At 40.5% G+C, this 20806-nt stretch overlaps 1 protein-coding gene across 1 annotated transcript; it reads left to right on the top strand.

Annotated features, from left to right (window-relative positions):
• The first annotated feature begins 17977 nt into the window (after nt 1–17977).
• On the top strand, nt 17978–20525 carry LOC123879932. Its single transcript, XM_045927795.1, has one exon. It carries the CDS (start codon nt 18407–18409, stop codon nt 20297–20299), a length of 1893 nt encoding a protein of 630 aa, XP_045783751.1. The 5' UTR covers nt 17978–18406; the 3' UTR covers nt 20300–20525.
• The last annotated feature ends 281 nt before the right edge of the window (nt 20526–20806 follow it).

Consider the following 20806-nt stretch of genomic DNA (forward strand, 5'->3'; position numbering starts at 1 on the left):
ATGGCGAAGAAAAGATGGCCGCCATACGAATTTCGCCGGCGTCCAGCTCGGAGGGTATAAAAGATGGAGGTGTGGTATCTTGGCAAAAGAGGATCAGGATCCAAAGGTCTACTCGATGAATAGAAAAAAAATTCAAAATGGCGGAATTTATTTTTCCATACATTTTGTATGGCGAATATTTTATGTTTTATTCTCCTAGAAAGAAACAATAAACGATACGATGATGTTCGGGAGATATGTTCGGGTGCACGATATGAGTAGGGAAAGATTATGATATTTCAGAAAAACAAGATGGCGGCCGACGTGATTTTTGCAACTCTTTTGTTTTCCAACCGATTTCGTTGAAACTCGCAATCTTTGAAGAATGTACTAAACGATTAATAGAAAAAGTGGAAAATTTTGGAAAAACAAAATGGCCGCCGTACAAATTTCGTCGGTGTCTATCTCGGAGGCTATAAAAGATGGAAGAGTGGTTTCTTGGCAAAAGATGATCAGAGTCCGAAGGTCTACTCGGTGGAACAAACGCTGCATGCTCGCGGACCACTTTAGTGGTCCGCGCACCCACGCACCCTACTAACTTATTATCCTAATTTACAAAAAATAATATGGATATCGTTTTCAGGGTTTCCAGGGTGCTGATTTTGATAATGACATTTATTTTCAAATCCAAGATGGCGGGCTTACATTTTCTACAAAAAATAGAAATGCCTGTCATTTTATGGGGTTTTTCGGGGTGAATTATCTTAATAAATCAATTTGGTTTTATATAATAAAAGTTAACCTTACCACGTCACGTGAGCTGCTTTAGCAGCTCGCGCACCGAGCAAAACACTAGTTATACTATATATAGCTCAATTACCACTCACTGACTCACTCACTCATTGACATAATTGTTCTCCTAGAACGAGACGGAAAATGATATAATGATGTAGGGGAGTTGTGTTCGGTTTCGGGAACCCTCTGGGGAAAAATTATGACATTTCGGAAAAACAAGATGGCGGCCGACGTGATTTTTGCAGCTCCGTTGTTTTCCAACCGATTTCGTTGAATTTTGCAATCTTTGAAGAAAGTAGTAAACGGTTAATAGAAAATGTGAAAAAAATTGGAAAAACAAGATGGCGGCCGAACCGTAGCGTTTTGAAAATTTTGAATTTTCGACCCCGAACCGCGGCGCCACAGATCCAAGACGGGGTAGTCGAGGATAACTATTTTTTCGTGTTTCGCCCACGTTTATCCTGTATTTTGACAGAACGGGAGTGGTTTTAAAAAATTCAAGATGGCGGCTGTCATGGCGGCCGTTTTGTTCGAGGTACGAAAAAATGCAATTTTAAAAGTTATATATCTCAAAGTTGGCAACATCGGAGCGATTCGACTTCTATGAAGCGGTTGTACGTATAGATTCGAGGTATAGATCGATGGGAAAAAATTACCCCATTTTTAGGGAAATTTCAAGATTTTCGGGAAATTGTAAAAAATCGAAATACGCACTTTTAGCAAAACTCAAGTATGAGTGATTACGTGTTTTGCTCGTACAAATGACATTTGGGTATTTTTACTGCCGGAGGCTGGCAACACTGGAATTTATCAAAGTAAAAGTGATTTTCGACACGGTCTTTTTCACGGTATCCCCTTTCGCGTGGGTGCGAGCGAGAGGAAAGATTGAAACGTCATCGGGCGCGGTATATCCTGTAGTTAATAGGAAAATTATGAAACCGTGTAAAATCTTTCTGTGAAACGAGTTGGCGGCCATTTTGTATTTTTTTTAATTTTTCGAAATTTTGATCACGTTTTTGAGGCAGTTGGCAACATTTTGGAAAGTCGACATGTATCAATCGATTGTGTGACTCAACCAGCAGTATCGAAATATGTAAACAGTGTTGCCACATTTGGGGAGATTTTCGAGATTCTCCCCAAAAACTCCTCCTGTAAAATTTTGTATGAAATTTTTTTTCCCACTGATGGTTTCGTATAGAAAACAAAAAAAAAATCGAGGAAAAATTTGGAAATAGCTGATGATCGAGGATGTCGGAGACGGGTGATGGGTCCGCTCAAGGTATTGAAGATAGGTGGGGGGTGCTCGACCAAATGTCATTTATGACGTCATCCAATTGCCAAAAAGCTGAAAAAAAATTCAAAATGGCGAAAAAAAGATGGCCGCCATACAAATTTTGCCGGCGTCCAGCTCGGAGGGTATAAAAGATGGAAGCGTGGTTTCTTGGCAAGAGATGATCAGGGTCCGAAGGTCTACTCGATTAATAGAAAAAAAATTCAAAATGGCGGAATTTATTTTTACATACATTTTGTATGGCGAATATTGAATGTCTCATTCTCCTAGAAAGAGACGGAAAACGATACAATAATGTAGGGGAGATGTGTTTGGGTGGGGGAGGCGAGTAGGGCAAAAATTATGACATTTCAGAAAAACAAGATGGCGGCCTGTATGATTTTTGCGACTCTTTTGTTTTCCAACCGATTTCGTTGAAACTCGCAATCTTTGAAGAATGTAGTAAACGATTAATAGAAAAAGTGGAAAATTTTGGAAAAACAAGATGGCCGCCGTACAAATTTCGTCGGTGTCTATCTCGGAGGCTATAAAAGATGGAAGAGTGGTTTCTTGGCAAAAGATGATCAGGGTCCGAAGGTCTACTCGGTGAAACAAACTCTGCATGCTCGCGGACCACTTTAGTGGTCCGCGCACCCACGCACCCTACTTTATTAACCTCAACTACCCCGTTTTTACAAAAAATGATATGGATGTTGTTTTCAGAGTTTTCCAGGGTGCTGATTTTGATAACGACATTTATTTTTAAATCCAAGATGGCGGGCGTGCACTCTTTAAGAAAAAAATTGATATAAGTGTCGTTTTATGGGGTTTTCGGGGTAATTTGTGTATCTTAATAAAAAAAATCGGTTTAATACAACTCATAAACCTAACCACGTCACGCGAGCTGCTTTAGCAGCTCGCGCACCGAGCAAAATACTAGTTATTATACTATATATAGCTCGATTACCACTCACTGACTCACTCATTGACATAATTGTTCTCCTAGAAAGAGAAGGAAAATGATATAGTGATGTGGGGGAGTTGTGTTCGGTTTCGGGAACCCTCTGGGGAAAAATTATGACATTTCGGAAAAACAAGATGGCGGCCGACGTGATTTTTGCAGCTCCTTTATTTTTTAAGGGATTCCGTTCAAACTCGCAACTATTAAAGAATGTAGTAAACGGTTAACAGAAAATGTGTAAAAAATTGGAAAAACAAGATGGCGGCCGAGCCGTAGCATTTTAAAATTTTTGATTTTTCGACCCCGAACCGCGGCGCCACAGATCCGAAACGGGGTAATCGAGGATAATTATTTTTCTTGGTTTCTCCCACGATTATCCTGTATTTTTACAGAACGGGAGTGGTTTTTAAAAATTCAAGATGGCGGCTGTCATGGCGGCCGTTTTGTTCGAGGTACGAAAAAACGCAATTTTAAAAGTTAAATATCTCAAAGTTGGCAACATCGGAGCGATTCGGCTTCTATGAAGCGGTTGTACGTATAGGCTCGAGGTATAGATCGGTGGGAAAAAATTACCCCATTTTTCGGGAAATTTCAAGATTTTCGGGAAATTGTAAAAAATCGAAATACGCACTTTTAGCAAAATCCGAGTATGAGTGATTACGTGTTTTGCTCGTACAAATGACATTTGGGTATTTTTGTCACCGGAGACTGGCAACACTGGAATTTATCAAAGTAAAAGTGATTTTCGACACGGTCTTTTTCACGGTATCCCCTTTCGCGTGGGTGCGAGCGAGAGGAAAGATTGAAACGTCATCGGGCGCGGTATATCCTGTAGTTAATAGGAAAATTATGAAACCGTGTAAAATCTTTCTGTGAAACGAGTTGACGGCCATTTTGTATTTTTTTTAATTTTTCGAAATTTTGATCACGTTTTTGAGGCAGTTGGCAACATTTTGGAAAGTCGACATGTATCAATCGACTGTGTGATTCAACCAGCAGTATTGAAATATGTACACAGTGTTGCCACATTTGGGGAGATTTTCGAGATTTTCCCCAAAAACTCCTCTTGTAAAATTTTGTATGAAATTTTTTTTTTCACTGATGGTTTCGTATAGAAAACAAAAAAAAAATCGAGGGAAAATTTGGAAATAGCTGATGATCGAGGATGTCGGAGACGGGTGAAGGGTCCGCTCAAGGTATTGAAGATAGGTGGGGGGTGCTCGACCAAATGTCATTCATGACATCATCCAATTGCCAAAAAGCTGAAAAAAAATTCAAAATGGCGAAGAAAAGATGGCCGCCATACAAATTTCGCCGGCGTCCAGCTCGGAGGGTATAAAAGATGGAGGTGCGGTTTCTTGGCAAAAGAGGATCAGGATCCAAAGGTCTAATCGATGAATAGAAAAAAAATTCAAAATGGCGGAATTTATTTTCCCATACATTTTGTATGGCGAATATTGAATGTCTCATTCTCCTAGAAAGAGACGGAAAACGATACGATAATGTAGGGGAGATATGTTCGGGTGGGGGAGGCGAGTAGGGAAAAATTATGACATTTCAGAAAAACAAGATGGCGGCCTATATGATTTTTGCAACTCTTTTGTTTTCCAACCGATTTCGTTGAAACTCGCAATCTTTGAAGAATGTAGTAAACGATTAATAGAAAAAGTGGAAAATTTTGGAAAAACAAGATGGCCGCCGTACAAATTTCGTCGGTATCTATCTCGGAGGCTATAAAAGATGGAAGAATGGTTTCTTGGCAAAAGATGATCAGGGTCCGAAGGTCTACTCGGTGGAACAAACTCTGCATGCTCGCGGACCACTTTAGTGGTCCGCGCACCCACGCACCCTACTTTATTACCCTCAACTACCCCGTTTTTACAAAAAATGATATGGATGTCGTTTTCAGAGTTTTCCAGGGGCTGATTTTGATAACGACATTTATTTTGAAATCCAAGATGGCGGACATGCCTTTTTTAAGAAAAAAATCGATATGGATGTCGTTTTATGGTGTTTTCGCGGTGAATTTTGCATCTTAATAACTCGATTCGGTTTAATACAATAAAGCTTAACATTACCACGTCACGCGAGCTGCTTTAGCAGCTCGCGCACCGAGCAAAACACTAGTTATACTATATATAGCTCGATTACCACTCACTCACTGACTCATTGACATAATTGTTCTCCTAGAAAGAGAAGGAAAATGATATAATGATGTAGGGGAGATGTGTTTGGGTGGGGGAGTCAACTGGGGAAAAATTATGACATTTCGGAAAAACAAGATGGCGGCCGACGTGATTTTTGCAGCTCAGTTGTTTTCCAATCGATTTTGTTGAATTTTGCAAACTTTGTAGAAAGTAGTAAATGATTAACAGAAAATGTGGAAAAAATTGGAAAAACAAGATGGCGGCCGAGCCGTAGCGTTTTCAAAATTTTCATTTTTCGACCCCGAACCGCGGCGCCACAGATCCGAAACGGGGTAATCGAGGATAATTATTTTTCTTGGTTTCTCCCACGATTATCCTGTATTTTGACAGAACGGGAGTGGTTTTTAAAAATTCAAGATGGCGGCTGTCATGGCGGCCGTTTTGTTCGAGGTACGAAAAAACGCAATTTTAAAAGTTAAATATCTCAAAGTTGGCAACATCGGAGCGATTCGGCTTCTATGAAGCGGTTGTACGTATAGGCTCGAGGTATAGATCGGTGGGAAAAAAATACCCCATTTTTAGGGAAATTTTCAAGATTTTCGGGAAATTGTAAAAAATCGAAATACGCACTTTTAGCAAAATCCGAGTATGAGTGATTACGTGTTTTGCTCGTACAAATGACATTTGGGTATTTTTGTCACCAGAGACTGGCAACACTGGAATTTATCAAAGTAAAAGTGATTTTCGACACGGTCTTTTTCACGGTATCCCCTTTCGCGTGGGTGCGAGCGAGAGGAAAGATTGAAACGTCATCGGGCGCGGTATATCCTGTAGTTAATAGGAAAATTATGAAACCGTGTAAAATCTTTCTGTGAAACGAGTTGGCGGCCATTTTGTATTTTTTTTAATTTTTCGAAATTTTGATCACGTTTTTGAGGCTGTTGGCAACATTTTGGAAAGTCAGTATGTATGAATCGATTGTGTATCTCGGCTGGCAGTATGGAGATATGCAACCGGTGTTGCCAGTTTTGGGGAGATTTTCGAGATTTTCAACTAAGAAACTCCTGTAAAATTTTGTATGAAAAATTTTTTTTTCACTGATGGTGTTATATAGAAAACAAAAACTTAGTAAGCCAAAATTATGGAGAGAGCTGATGATTGAGGATATCGGAGACGGGTGAAGGGCCCGCTTAAGGTATTGAGGATAGGTGGGGGGTGCTCGAGCAAATGTCATTCATGACGTCATCCAATTGCCAAAAAGCTGAAAAAAAATTCAAAATGGCGAAGAAAAGATGGCCGCCATACAAATTTCACCGGTGTCCAGCTCGGAGGGTATAAAAGATGGAAGTGTGGTTTCTTGGCAAAAGAGAATCAAGATCCGAAGGCCTACTCGATGAATAGAAAAAAAATTCAAAATGGCGGAATTTATTTTTCCATACATTTTGTATGGCGATTATGAATGTCTCATTCTCCTAGAAAGAGACGGAAAACGATACATTGATGTATGGGAGATATGTTCGGATGCGCGATATGAGTAGGGGAAAATTATGAAATTTCAGAAAAACAAGATGGCGACCGACGTGATTTTTGCAACTCTTTTGTTTTCCAACCGATTTCGTTGAAACTCGCAATCTTAGAAGAATGTAGTAAACGATTAATAGAAAAAGTGGAAAATTTTGGAAAAACAAGATGGCCGCCGTACAAATTTCGTCGGTGTCTATCTCGGAGGCTATAAAAGATGGAAGAGCGGTTTCTTGGCAAAAGATGATCAGGGTCCGAAGGTCTACTCGGTGAAACAAACTCTGCATGCTCGCGGACCACTTTAGTGGTCCGCGCACCCACGCACCCTACTAAATTATTATCCTAATTTACAAAAAATAATATGGATATCGTTTTCGGGGTTTTCCAGGGTGCTGATTTTGATAATGACATTTATTTTGAAATCCAAGATGGCGGACTTACATTTTCTACAAAAAATAGAAATGCCTGTCATTTTATGGGGTTTTTCGGGGTGAATTATGTATCTTAATAAATCAATTTGGTTTTATTTAATGAAGTTAACCTTACCACGTCACGTGAGCTGCTTTAGCAGCTCGCGCACCGAGCAAAAACTAGTTATACTATATATAGCTCAATTACCACTCACTCACTCACTCATTGACATAATTGTTCTCCTAGAAAGAGACGGAAAATGATATAATGATGTAGGGGAGATGTGGTCGGATTCGGGAGTCCTCTGGGGAAAAATTATGACATTTCAGAAAAACAAGATGGCGGCTGAGGTGATTTTTGCAGCTCCGTTGTTTTCCAACCGATTTCGTTGAATTTTGCAATATTTGAAGAAAATAGTAAACGATTAATGGGAAATGTCGAAAAAATTGAAAAAACAAGATGGCGGCCGAACCGTAGCGTTTTCAAAATTTTGATTTTTCGACCCCGAACCGCAGCGCCACAGATCCGAAACGGGGTAGTCGAGGATAACTATTTTTTCGTGTTTCGCCCACGATTATCCTGTATTTTGACAGAATGGGAGTGGTTTTAAAAAATTCAAAATGGCGGCTGTCATGGCGGCTGTTTTGTTCGAGGTACGAAAAAACGCAATTTTAAAAGTTAAATATCTCAAAGTTGGCAACATCGGAGCGATTCGGCTTCTATGAAGCGGTTGTACGTATAGACTCGAGGTATAGATCGGTGGGAAAAAATTACCCCATTTTTTGGGGAAATTTCAAGATTTTCGGGAAATTGTAAAAAATCGAAATACGCATTTTTAGCAAAATCCGAGTATGAGCGATTATGTGTTTTGCTCGTACAAATGACATTTGGGTATTTTTGTCACCGAAAACTGGCAACACTGGAATTTATCAAAGTAAAAGTGATTTTCGACATGGTCTTTTTTAGGGGCGATCGGTTCGCCTGGGTGCGAGCGAGATGAGAGATTGAAACGTCATCGGGAGCGGTATATCCTGTAGTTAATAGGAAAATTATGAAACCGTGTAAAATCTTTCTGTGAAACGAGTTGGCGGCCATTTTGTATTTTTTTTAATTTTTCGAAATTTTGATCACGTTTTTGAGGCAGTTGGCAACATTTTGGAAAGTCAATATGTATGAATCGATTATGTGACTCAGCCGGCAATATCGAAATATAGAAACAGTGTTGCCACTTTTGGGGAGATTTTCGAGATTTTCAACTAAGAAACTCCTGTAAAATTTTGTATGAAAAATATTTTTTTCACTGATGGTGTCGTATAGAAAACAAAAACTTAGTAAGCCAAAATTATGGAGAGAGCTGATGATTGAGGATGTCGGAGACGGGTAAAGGCCCCGCTTAAGGTATTGAAGATAGGTGGGGGGTGCTCGAGCAAATGTCATTCATGACGTCATCCAATTGCCAAAAAGCTGAAAAAAAATTCAAAATGGCGAAGAAAAGATGGCCGCCATACAAATTTCGCCGGTGTCCAGCTCGGAGGGTATAAAAGATGGAAGTGAGGTTTCTTGGCAAGAGATGATCAGGATCCAAAGGTCTACTCGATGAATAGAAAAAAAATCCAAAATGGCGGAATTTTTTTTTCCAGACATTTTGTATGGCGAATATTGAATGCCTCATTCTCCTAGAAAGAGGCGGAAAACGATACGATAATGTAGGACAGATGTGTTTGGCTGGTGGAAGCAAGTAGGGAAAAAAAATGACATTTCAGAAAAACAAGATGGCGACCGACGTGATTTTTGCAACTCTTTTGTTTTCCAACCGATTTCGTTGAAACTCACAATCTTTGAAGAAAGTAGTAAACGATTGATAGAAAAAGTGGAAGTTTTTGGAAAAACAAAATGGCCGCCGTACAAATTTCGTCGGTGTCTATCTCGGAGGCTATAAGAGATGGAAGAGTGGCAAATTGATTGGCAAAAGAAAAGCGGTGATTAAGACGTCGGCATTTTGTCGGCGGGTCCAGGATTCGATTCCATTTCCTACTTTTCGGAGTATTGTGTGCGTTTCAAGCAATAAAGTAAAACATCGTTAGTTTTTTTTTTTTTTTGGTTAACCTGAGTAATCTTCATAATGTTGCCTAAGGTGTTTGAAGTATCCTTCTCATTTTGAGTAGAGACCTGATCTCTAGTGGGCCGGTGATGAGTTGATGATGATGATGTCGATTTTCTTTGTACATAATTTAATCGGGTCAGTAAATTTATGATTATTAAAAAGTGGTGGTCAAGTGCAAGTCGGACTCGCACACGAAGGTTTTAAGGGGTTCTGTACCCGGATGGTGCCAACGGGACCCTATTACTAAGACTCCGATGTCTGTTTGTCTGTCTGTCAGCGGGCTGTATCTCGTGATTAGATAGACACCTGCAATTTTCGCAGAATGTAAATTACAAAATTATTGCCATGAAAAAAAATATAGAAATTGTTATTTCTAGTACAATGGTAACACTAGGATGTGCGAGTTCGCACTTGACCTGTTTATTTTTTTATTTTCATAGTGGCTATTTCGGAACTTTTATTACCATAAGTTTTATCTGCAGAGTTGCTTGTACTGTTTGGGCGGTGGTGTACACACGCTCTTTTCTATGTAGCAGATTCGATTAATTAAAAAGCAACTGCTATGATGCCAGTCGTTCAATTTGATAATGCTCTTTTGTTTTTCTTTCACTTTTGTTTGAATTTTTCCACATATTAAGTTACTTTTGTTTAGGGCGCGTTGAAAATATAGGAGAGAAAGCGAACAATGATTAAAAACTATCAATCGCTATACAAATTAAAGGACTCATTATTTTTAGGAATATTCCGAAGGGCCCTGTTTTGTATATTCAGTTTATTTAGTGCTCGTTTATTTTTTTGTCATTGTAATGGTGGTGTTCACGGAGTTATTAGTTTTAAATATTGCTATCTAGACGATGCCCGTGACTTCGTCTGCGTGGGTTTAGTCTTTTATAAAAATCCCGTGGGAACTCTTTGCTTTTCCGGGATAAAAAGTTGCCTATATTCGTCTCCAGGATGTAACCTAACTCTGTACCAAAGCTAGCAGACAGACAGACAGACACACTTTCACATTTATGTATAATATTACAACACTTAACCTACGTACTTCTTCTTCTGCTTTTTCTTCTTCTTTGCGGCTATGCAGGTTCTCGTATACCCTGTATCAGATATAGCTGATACATACATAGATATATATGTATAACTATACATACTGTTCTGACTGGAATTGAAGTAGCGCCCTCAGGGTACTACTTATTGATTAGTAAGTCATTTAATCACCACGGCGCCGGAGCCCTCATGGTGTAGAATAATAATTCTATACTATACTATAATCTACTTGATAATAATTATACCCTCATGCAGTTAAAATGCCGACGACCAAGCCTACTTAAGTTATGTTCACATTTATTGCTTCTAATCTAATAAACAATAGAAATTTGTTATAAAAACATAATTGTTTTCCTTTTATAGAAGCACTAGTAAAGAAAACAAATAATTTCTCACGTAACTTGAATGTTCAATGTTCACATGAAACCGCGAAGATTAATTGAAAAATCGTACTTAATTTTAAAGAATCAACTGTTAATTATTGTAATAATTATTTGATTTGATAATATATCGTAAGTAAATATAAGTAAGTAAGGTATTACATAAATAAATAATAAGTTATTATTAATAACATAAAATTAACAACACGTTTGCAAAAAGAGTGGTTTCATTGGCAATAATTTACCAGAGTTTTCAATGTCTTCAATGTACGGTCTATTACTGGCATGGATGGCTGCCGATTAGCAAACGAGGCTTTGGCAATCCCAGTCCCATTTATAGGAAGTGTACCCTCGAGGATTTTTTATACGTTTCATAACAACTGTGACTGTGTTGTGAAGAATCACTTCTTGGTAGGGGTTTGTACAGTTTATTTGCATAAGTTTCCAGTTTGATTTTTTGCAAAGGTGTGTATTTTAAAAGGGGTCTCTCCGTCACTCACTCCATACAAACGTAGTTCGTCTCTCATTGGAATACTAACCAATCATACTCAATGGAATTTTGTAGAAACGTTCCGGGAACCAATATCTATGTCTGTGGTTTTCCAGATTTCCGTTAAAATATTGGGTTTCAAAGTTACGCGGTCTTAAAAATTTACATACAAATCTTTGAGCCTCTGTAATTTTAAAACTACATATTTTTAGAAAAATCTAAAACACCACAGGCACAGATATTAGTTTCTAGACTATATCTGCAAAGTTTCATGGAGTTTGGTTGCTTAGTATTCAAACGAAATTGGGACTACGATTGTACGGAGTAAGTGACGGAGAGAGCCCTGTCAACTAAGTATACCTAAATAATATAATTATTTTGACCAACATACCTAAATAGTATAATTATAATTAACTCAGCAACTATTTCTATATGTTGTATTCCTGTTTTGTACTTAACGGCAATTAGCTGTTGTAATTGACGAAGATAAAATAATAACTTTTTCGTTTTTATTCTACGAAGTGGCATGAAGTAATAAATACGCCTATATAATTACATCGTTTCGCATCAAATGTTTTTAAGGTGAATACAACTCACTGTACGTACACTCGGAAAAATAATTCGCTTGGCAGAGCATACTAATGCGCGCGTATGTATAACACACAAAGATACGACCCGATGCTATCCGATAATAGATACACTCACACTTACTACACTCACTCACACTTCTAGATAACCTTACCAGTCGTATAGGGTTGCAAATTTCACATTCGTCAACATAGTTCTGATGGCCGAGTGGTAATAGTGTTGAAGTTCTTAAATATGGCGTGAGTTCTAATCCTAGTGGGGGATTGCTTTTTTATTTTTGCAATTATTTATTTTGTCTTCTTTATACAGTCAAAATTATCATACTTTCAAACAATATAATTATAAGCAAGAAAAAACAAAAATAATAACACTTTTCTATTTTAGAAGTTATTTATTTGTCTTTTGTGCAGTTCATAAATTATTATAATAAGCAAGAAATAAATAAGACGCTTGTCAAAAAATTAACACATCAAGTTAACAGAAGGTATACAAAAGAGGAAAAAAAATTGACATACTTTATCTACTCCTATTACTCCTATAGTAATTTAAAACCAATATCGATGTGAAGTATGCTAAAAGTCGGTCAAGTATGAACGTAATGTTTTATTTACGTTTTGGGTTACTTTTAGGTTTGTGAGATGAATCAACATGTTAATTACTTAGTTAGAAATCAAAATCAATTATAACTTCTAACTGCAATAACAATAACATCACTCACAAATAGAATTAAATTAATTACCTATACTTTATTTAATAATGTATAAAGGTAGGCCACCCTCGTAAGCTATTACTTTTTGTAATCGACTCGTCATGTTAGTAACCATATTCCAGCAAGTCTATGCTGCCCCGCAGAGACTCCCAGGTTGAAGTTACCACTTTATTCAAAGTATAATATATCGTTTACCTGTTGTTCTATTATTATAGTATTTTACGTCCATCCTTGTCCGACTCAAAAGATTTTTCATTATTAAAAATAACAACGTAATTACATCAGTCAAAGTTTATATATTTCATTGCAAAATGAAAGTCTATGGTCCTGGTGCAAACCATTCGTAATATTTTCTTCGTAATGTATTCCGGCTGCACGCAAATGCTTCCGCACAGTTTGTAGAACTACATTGTGCTTGGTCGCTGTCAACCAAATTTTTAAAAAGGAATCCACGCTATGCATTGCAACGATTTCTTGGTGGTGATGTGACTCCATCTTATAAGCTGATGGTTTGGGCCCAGGTCAACAATTGTCTACATGCCCCGTTTCTCCGTAGTGACAGACCCACAAGCGCACGGTATTCATCTGTAAATGATTATATCCTGGATTAATACATAGGTTACTTTTTATCCCGGAAAATTAATGAGTTCCACGGGATTTTTAATAACCTATATACACGGGAATGAAGTCGCGGGCATCAACTAGTATTTAGTATATTGGTTACATTGTTATATTATAATGCGTCTGATTAAAAGTATTAAATGGACTAAAAACATTACGCTAACATTTAGAAAATACTAAATGCACATAAGTAAAACCATAAACATAATTTCAATACGAGTAGGTTATATTTGTTTACTTACCGATATCATCGATTTCGGTTATCGAAATATTCCGCTCAAATAACAATCTCTGCTTTTTAAACAAAGATAAATAAATGTTCCATGGTGGTGAGAAGTTCAGTAGTTATTCAGTGTGAAAAATAACACAATACACCATAAATGAATTCACTACAAGGATCTATTAATCCGCGTGCTCAAGTTCTATTTGACAATAATTTATAAAATAGGTAGGGTAGATTTAAAAAATGGGACATCAACTTGATATTGCCATTCTGTAATCTATAGGTATACCTACACCGCATAATTTATCGTTTTGTGGGTTCGAAACATTTCAGTGATGAATAGACCTTAACTGTCTTGTTTTAAAGCTTAAATTCGTCCACATATCTACAGCCAGCACTGCAAGTGAAAACTGCTAATTAAAGTCGTGAATTTTAGACGTTATCTCAAGGTGGTTTAAGGCCATTTTACTCTGACATAATTGTGCTTCGACGATCGGATTCTATCAGCGTGGGTAAGCGGCAATACTACCTAGTGCCTGCTGTGGGGAAATCAGCGAAATATGTAATTTGTAATTATTGCACGTAGGTATGGTGAAAAGAGACCGACAATTCATTAAAGAGAGATAGGTGTAAAATAATAAGTAAACGAGTTATGCACACACATAATGCTTCGTTGTGTTGCCTGCTTACCGATTTGTTTTGCTTTGTGTACTTACCTAGTTTGTTCTCTGACCGTTAATAGTTACGAGAAGATCATGGTTTGATTTCTGTGACCTGAAGCCCCAGTGTAGTTTTTCGAGACATCTAGCTACATACATGTAAATCTATAATCATGAATAAATGAATATACTTTTAATGTACACCACAAAATTTGTATAGGAAAAAACAAGTGCGAGTTGGACTCGCATATGAAGGTTTCCGTACCATCAAACAAGATATTTTAACATTTTTATGTGCAACACTGCAAGCTAATAACAACAGCGCCATCTATATGTAATTTAGTAAATTAATTTTTTCGTAAACGCATTTTTTTTGATCGTTCCATCAGACCATCAGATCGTTGCCACCAACAAAATGCAACGCCTGCTGGACCTGCTACCGGAGTGGCTAGACAAGTGGAGGATGGCTGTCAACGTTGGGAAGACGGCCGCTCTACTGACTGGTGGCTCAAGGCCGCTACGCAAGCTGAAACTTCGAGAACAGGACATAGAGTGGAAGACCTCAGTGCGGTACTTGGGATGCCACATCGACCGAAAACTGCACATGGCCCCCACAGTTGATCACGTCGTATGCCAGGCAGCGGCGGCCCGGTCGATGCTTCACTCACTATTCAGTTCGAAGCTTACCACTAAAACCAAACTAAGAGTCTACGGAGCCTACGTCCGTTCCCGCCTGACGTACGCGGCCCCAGCCTGGTATGGCCTCTGCCCCGCATACCAGAAGAAGAGACTCCAGGTCCAGCAGAACAGATGCCTGCGCCTTATCGTAGGAGCTCCGAGGTACGTCCGTAATGACGTAATTCACAGGGACACCCGGACACCGACCGTGGAGGAGTATGTCCACCATCTCGCAACCGCTATGTTCGCTCGCGCGGATACAAGTGCATGCCAACACCTCCACGGAATAGCCCCACTACAAACAAGACCACCGGGCGGGCGTCCACTGCCCCGTGAGCTTCTACGTCCCGTATCAATGGTGCCTCCCAACGTAGGCATCGGTGGCGACAAAGACGAAGACGCATCGGACACGACACCCCAACCACCGGACATGATAACCCAACCACCGGATATGGCACTACCAAGAGAGAGAGCCGATAGAGAGAATTCAGATGCCTCAAGGCCGACGCCGAATTCAGGCGCGACCTCAGCCCTTTAGAAAGGGCTGAAATTAATAATCCAGGTAGCAAAGAACCTGTGAGGACACGCCCGGGCAAGGAGGCTCGGCCTCGAGGCCCGTACCCCGATAAACGTTAGTTTATCGAGAAGACACCACACGCATTTTTTTTGTGTCATGTAACCACAAATTCACTGTTTTCGGATTCATTCCTTTACTTGTGCTTTAAGACCTACTTTCATACCAAATTTCATGATTCTAGGTCAACGGGAAGTACCCTATAGAAGTTTAGAATATTACAGGTAGGTGGTAATCATTTCATCTACAAATTCAACTATCTGTTGACAATAAGACGGTGTACGATGGTACCTTCTTTGAATAAATGCTTTGACTTTGACTTTATCGATTTTTGGAGCTATGTGGCTTACCCATCGCCACTTCCTAGTGGTAAAACGTCGGGAGGTCGGGAACCAGTACCGGGCATGTACTTATTCGGAGTTATGAGCATTTTAAGCAATTAAATAACACAACTTTAACGGTTAAATATCGTGAGGACATCTGCATGCCTGAGAGCTCTCCATAATATTCTCTAAAGGTGTGTGAAGTCTGCCAATCTGCACTGGGCCAGCGTGGCATGCTATGACCTAAGCCCTTCTCATTCTAAGAGGTGATCAGTAGTGATAATGTGGATGAACATTCAAATCTTAAAAGGAATCTTCTGTCATCATTTCTAACCCTAGCGCGGCAGTTTAGACTGAGTGTTGATACTTCAGTCAGTCAGTCTTTTTTTTAATTTATTTGAGCGCTTTTTATACCTATATAGATTAAAATGACTCCATTTCGAACATTGCACGGGTAACTTAATACTGACGATCCTCTCTCAAAATTAAATAAACAATCTAATAGTAGGTATACCAGGTATTCTATTGAATTTCTTCCATAACTCCGTATTATTCATGCAGCAGTGTCCCACTTGAGTGCGTAATTTAAAATTTAATAACAGCAAAGTGCGCTTGCCCTGCACAGCGAAAGATAACTTATTGCGTTTTCATTTTTTTATTTTCTACCTCTGATGTTCCACCTTTTTAACCCCCGACCCAAAAAGAGCGGTGTTATAAGTTTGACGTGTGTATCTGTGTGTCTGTGTATCTGTGTATCTGTGTATCTGTGTATCTGTGTATCTGTGTATCTGTCTGTGGTATCGTAGCGCCTAAACGAATGAACCGATTTTAATTTAGTTTTTTTTGTTTGAAAGGTGGCTTGATCGAGAGTGTTCTTAGCTATAATCTAAAAAAATTGGTTCAGCCGTTTAAGAGTTATCAGCTCTTTTCTAGTTTTCTTGTAGAAAAGAAGGTTAGATAACCGTTAGGTTCATAATATTATGTCAATAGACAAATGTCAAGCTGTCAAGATGGACGTTGGCTAAATACATAATTATTTATTTGAAAATGATGTTTTGGAAAACTAAAATACTTTGGATCGTCGGGGGTGTTATAAATTTTTAATTTATACTTGTTTAATATTTGACTGAAGCTGAAGCGGGATTCTTTCAAATTTAACAGTTATTAATTTGGATTGCCTTTATATTAGTGGTATGTGCACCTCTATCCACCGGGAGAACTTAGTGTAATGCTCTCTCTGTTACGTAATCCCATAGAAATAACAAGGACGAAAATCAGAGAACGTTATCCATTTTGCGTTACCAAGCAATCACATAGGTAATATCACACAAATAATACCTAAATAATAAACTAACTGATCAGCTTCATTCGGGAGGAATTTGATATACATATATTACACACATAAGACACATAATAATTAATATAATATAGCCTAAGTAACTTCTGGATAAAGTAGCATTTTAATGGTGAAAGAATTATTAAAATCGGTCCAGTAGTTTCAAAGTTTATCGACTACAAACAAAAGAATCTTTCCTTCATAAATGTATTATTTTATATTGTATAGGTATAAAAAAAGCGATTTAGATAAAAACTAAATGCAGAGTTCGAATGATAACGATAAATTAAAAAGTTAAATTTTTGGGTCAAGATTTATTTGGAACCGATCAATATATGCCGTCTGTCTGTATGTCTCACGGACAACGGCATAATATCAAAGAATAGATCGATATGGGCTCGATTGTGGAAATAGAAAAATAAAGATTTTTACTCCAATATAGGTACCTAATCTTTTACAAGTGCTTTTGAATCGTCTAAAGAATCTACCACTGGTTTGGAATGTCCTTTAGAAGTTCGGATCAGGTAAAATGATAACCAAAGCGGAGTGAACTAGAGTGAGGGAATCGACGTTTTCTAGGATTTCTGTTTGTTACGCAGACGACATTGTGGCGTTTGTGTATCCCATCTTCGTTTACAAAAATGAATATAATTTGTCTCACAAAAACGATTATAACAAGTGTAAATTAAAAACTTATAACACCCCCGACAAGTGATGGTTACAGTAACTAGAAAAGAGCTGATAACTTTCAAATGGCTGAACCCATTTTCTTGGATTATAGCTAAGAACACTCTCGATTAAGCCACCTTTCAAACAAAAAAACTAAATTAAAAGCAGTTCATTAGTGTACGAGCTACGATGCCACAGACAGATAGATACATACGTCAAACTTATAACACCCCTCTCTTTGGGTCGGGGGTAAATTATAAATATACTGCGAACCAACTGTAAGACTACCAATCTCTTTAATTTTTTCACGAAGGGATCCACGTGAAAAAATTGATCAAATGGCTGGCTTTTCTCTTTTGCGAAATAAAAATAGTAGGTACGACGATATAATCAGCCAATCACAACAATTGCAAACGTAGCAATGTGGTAATTATACTAATTAATATATTATGTTGGTGCTGTAACTAGGTATATCTAGTAGGGAGTCGCGCATCGCACCTCGTGCGAGATAGACGTGTTGCGATTGCCTTGTGTTCTCGGTGCGACACGGACGAACGGGCGGCGCGCGAAGCGCGGACGCATTCTCGCGTCTTGTCGTGGCCTCGAATTCGGAGTGAATAGGTACATCCTCATGAATGTGCGATAAACTCGGCTTCGGCCTGGGGTAATACTGTGCCTGTGCTGTGGTGTTGTGATATTCTACGTTGCTGCCTGCTGGTGACCTAGTGACACTTAAGTGACCTAGGGACGCTGTTAAGTCTAAGTTAAGATAGACTAATAAGGATAAGTTAGATTAATTAGGATAGGTTAGATTAAGCTAAGCTAGGATAGGAATTTATGCTTGTAGGCTAGGCTGTGTTTGTTCCCTTGATAGCTGACCTGCTTGGCTTTGCCGCCAGCAGGTCACCCATTTAGGTACAAATGGACGACGGAATCAGTACGGAGACGGATGTAGCTGCTGCTCGTAAGTTGCGGAGTCACGGGCTATTGTCGGTACCAAGAGATAGCTCTCGAACTCGGAGTCCGCTCCGATCAGGCCTTGACTCGGACCCGGACTCGGAGAGCTCCAAGGCTTCATCCGTAAGCCGTGGTAGGGCTAAAGGCCGAGGGCGAGGTACAGGAATCTCCCGTGCCAGAGTCAATCTCAGAAAGGCGAAGGAAGAGGCCAAAGAGGAAGCTTTCAACCAATTCCTACGAGATCGAGTGTGCCGCAAGAGGATATCTGAGCCCGTCTTGGACCCTGAAGACTTTCCTTTAGAGGCACAAAAAGAGGACCCCACCCAACTCAGCGCCGAGGAGCTGCGAGCCGTTGCAGGTAAAAGCGTGGCAACTATAGTTCAGGTTGCCACCAAATCAGGGCACCTTAAGGGCTCACATGCTAAGCTCCTTAAGGACTCAGCTGCCGCTCTGCAAGAGATGGTGGATGCTCTGGCATCCAGAACGGAAGCCGAGGAAACTCGACGACTTAGAGTGGACAATGGCCGCTTACGCCAGGAGGTGGAAAACCTCAAGACGGAGTTAAAAGCCCACCGAAGGGAATTTAGCGAGATGAAGGCGACCATGGCGGCGGCAAATACCACGTCCGTCTCCAGCCTAAGTGGGGAACTCATCGAGGAGCTAAAGGCATCCATTGCTATCTCCGTCGGTGCCATGCTGGATGCCCGATTTGCCGGAATTGAGGAAAGGCTTCTGCCCGAGAAGGTGCACCGCCCGCCCTTAGCAGCGGATAAGAGCCGAGAAATGGCAGCGACGCAGACAGTTACTGCTGCTCCAACGGCTCGGATGGGCCCGATGACTCGGAGTTTTACAGTGGCCTCGAAGCCCGCTGGGACTCCTGAGACAATGGCTGGACCCAGTCGAGTTGAGGCAAGGGAGGTCAATGACTGGGCAACAGTTGTCAAAAAGGGCAAAAAGGCCAAAAAAACCTCACCGCCCACAGCCGGCGCTGCCACCACCCCAACGGTTGCCACTGCCGCCAAAACAAGTCAGCCGGTTAAACCGAAACTTACGTCCCCTAAAACCGCGGCGGTCGTAGTCACATTGCAGCCGGAAGCGGCAGAAAAGGGGGTGACCTACGCTAAAATACTGGAGCAGGCGGAGCGTCAGGTTAACTTGGAGGAGCTTGGCATCGGCGAAGGAATAAAAATTCGCCGAGCGGCTACAGGCGCCAGGCTCTTAGAGCTTCCTAAGGGCCAGACGGCGGAACAGGCGGAATTGCTAGCGAGCAGGCTCCGCACTGTTTTAGATGGCGTGGCTAGTGTGGTTCGCCCATCCAAGCTTGCGACCCTCAGGGTCACTGGACTTGATGACTCGGTCACAAAAGAAAAGATAATTGCTGCCGTCGTGCGAGCTGGGAACTGTCCTACCGAGTCGTTAAAAGTGGGAGAAGTGCAGTCCGGCCCCAGAGGGGTGGGCGCAGCCATCTTGCACTGCCCCATAGAGGTGGCTAAAGTAATCTCGGAAGCCGGGAAGCTACGGGTCGGTTGGAGTTCTGCCGAGGTCCATGTGCTAGAGCAACGCCCCTTGCGCTGCTTTAAGTGCCTCGGTATCGGGCACACAAAGCCAGTCTGTCCGTCCACAGCAAACCGAGGCGACCTGTGCTTCCGGTGCGGTGGAAACGGTCACAAATCGCTGGGATGCATAGCCCCAATGCGCTGCGCAGTGTGCAAAGACGCAGGGCTACCATCAGAACATATCATGGGGGGTAGGAGCTGTAACCCTCCCTCAGTGAAGGGTAAGATGGTCTCAATGGCTCAGGCCGCCACCAGCGCTGGTCGTCGTCAGGCGCAAGAGGAAGCTGAAATGTCATCATGAATCAGCCGTGTCATGTAAGATTTCTCCAGTCAAACCTTAACCACTGCGCTGGGGCTCAAGATCTCTTGCTACAATCAATGATGGAGTGGGGAATAGATCTGGCAGTCGCTTGTGAACCCTATTATATTCCTCCCCAATCACACTGGGTTGGCGACTTGGATGGGTCGGTAGCAGTTCTGACCAGAAACAATACCGACATCTCGCTCACGGTATTAGAAAGAGGTTCCGGATACGCGGTGGCAAAATGGGGGGAATACGTAGTGGTGGGCATTTATTTCTCGCCCAACCGCAGCTTGGCAGAATTTGAAGCCTACCTCGACTCCGTCAGAGCAGCTATTGATAGACAGACGGGAGCGCACATCGTCGTTTTTGGCGATTTCAATGCAAAGTCCCAGGCGTGGGGAAATCCCAATACAAATGCAAGGGGGAGGGCGGTACAGATCTGGGCTCTTCTTTCGGGTTTGTCCCTTCTCAATAGAGGAACGACACACACCTGTGTGCGGCAGC

This window comes from Maniola jurtina, chromosome W (assembly GCF_905333055.1).
Source record: "Maniola jurtina chromosome W, ilManJurt1.1, whole genome shotgun sequence".
Classification (NCBI taxonomy): domain Eukaryota; kingdom Metazoa; phylum Arthropoda; class Insecta; order Lepidoptera; family Nymphalidae; genus Maniola; species Maniola jurtina.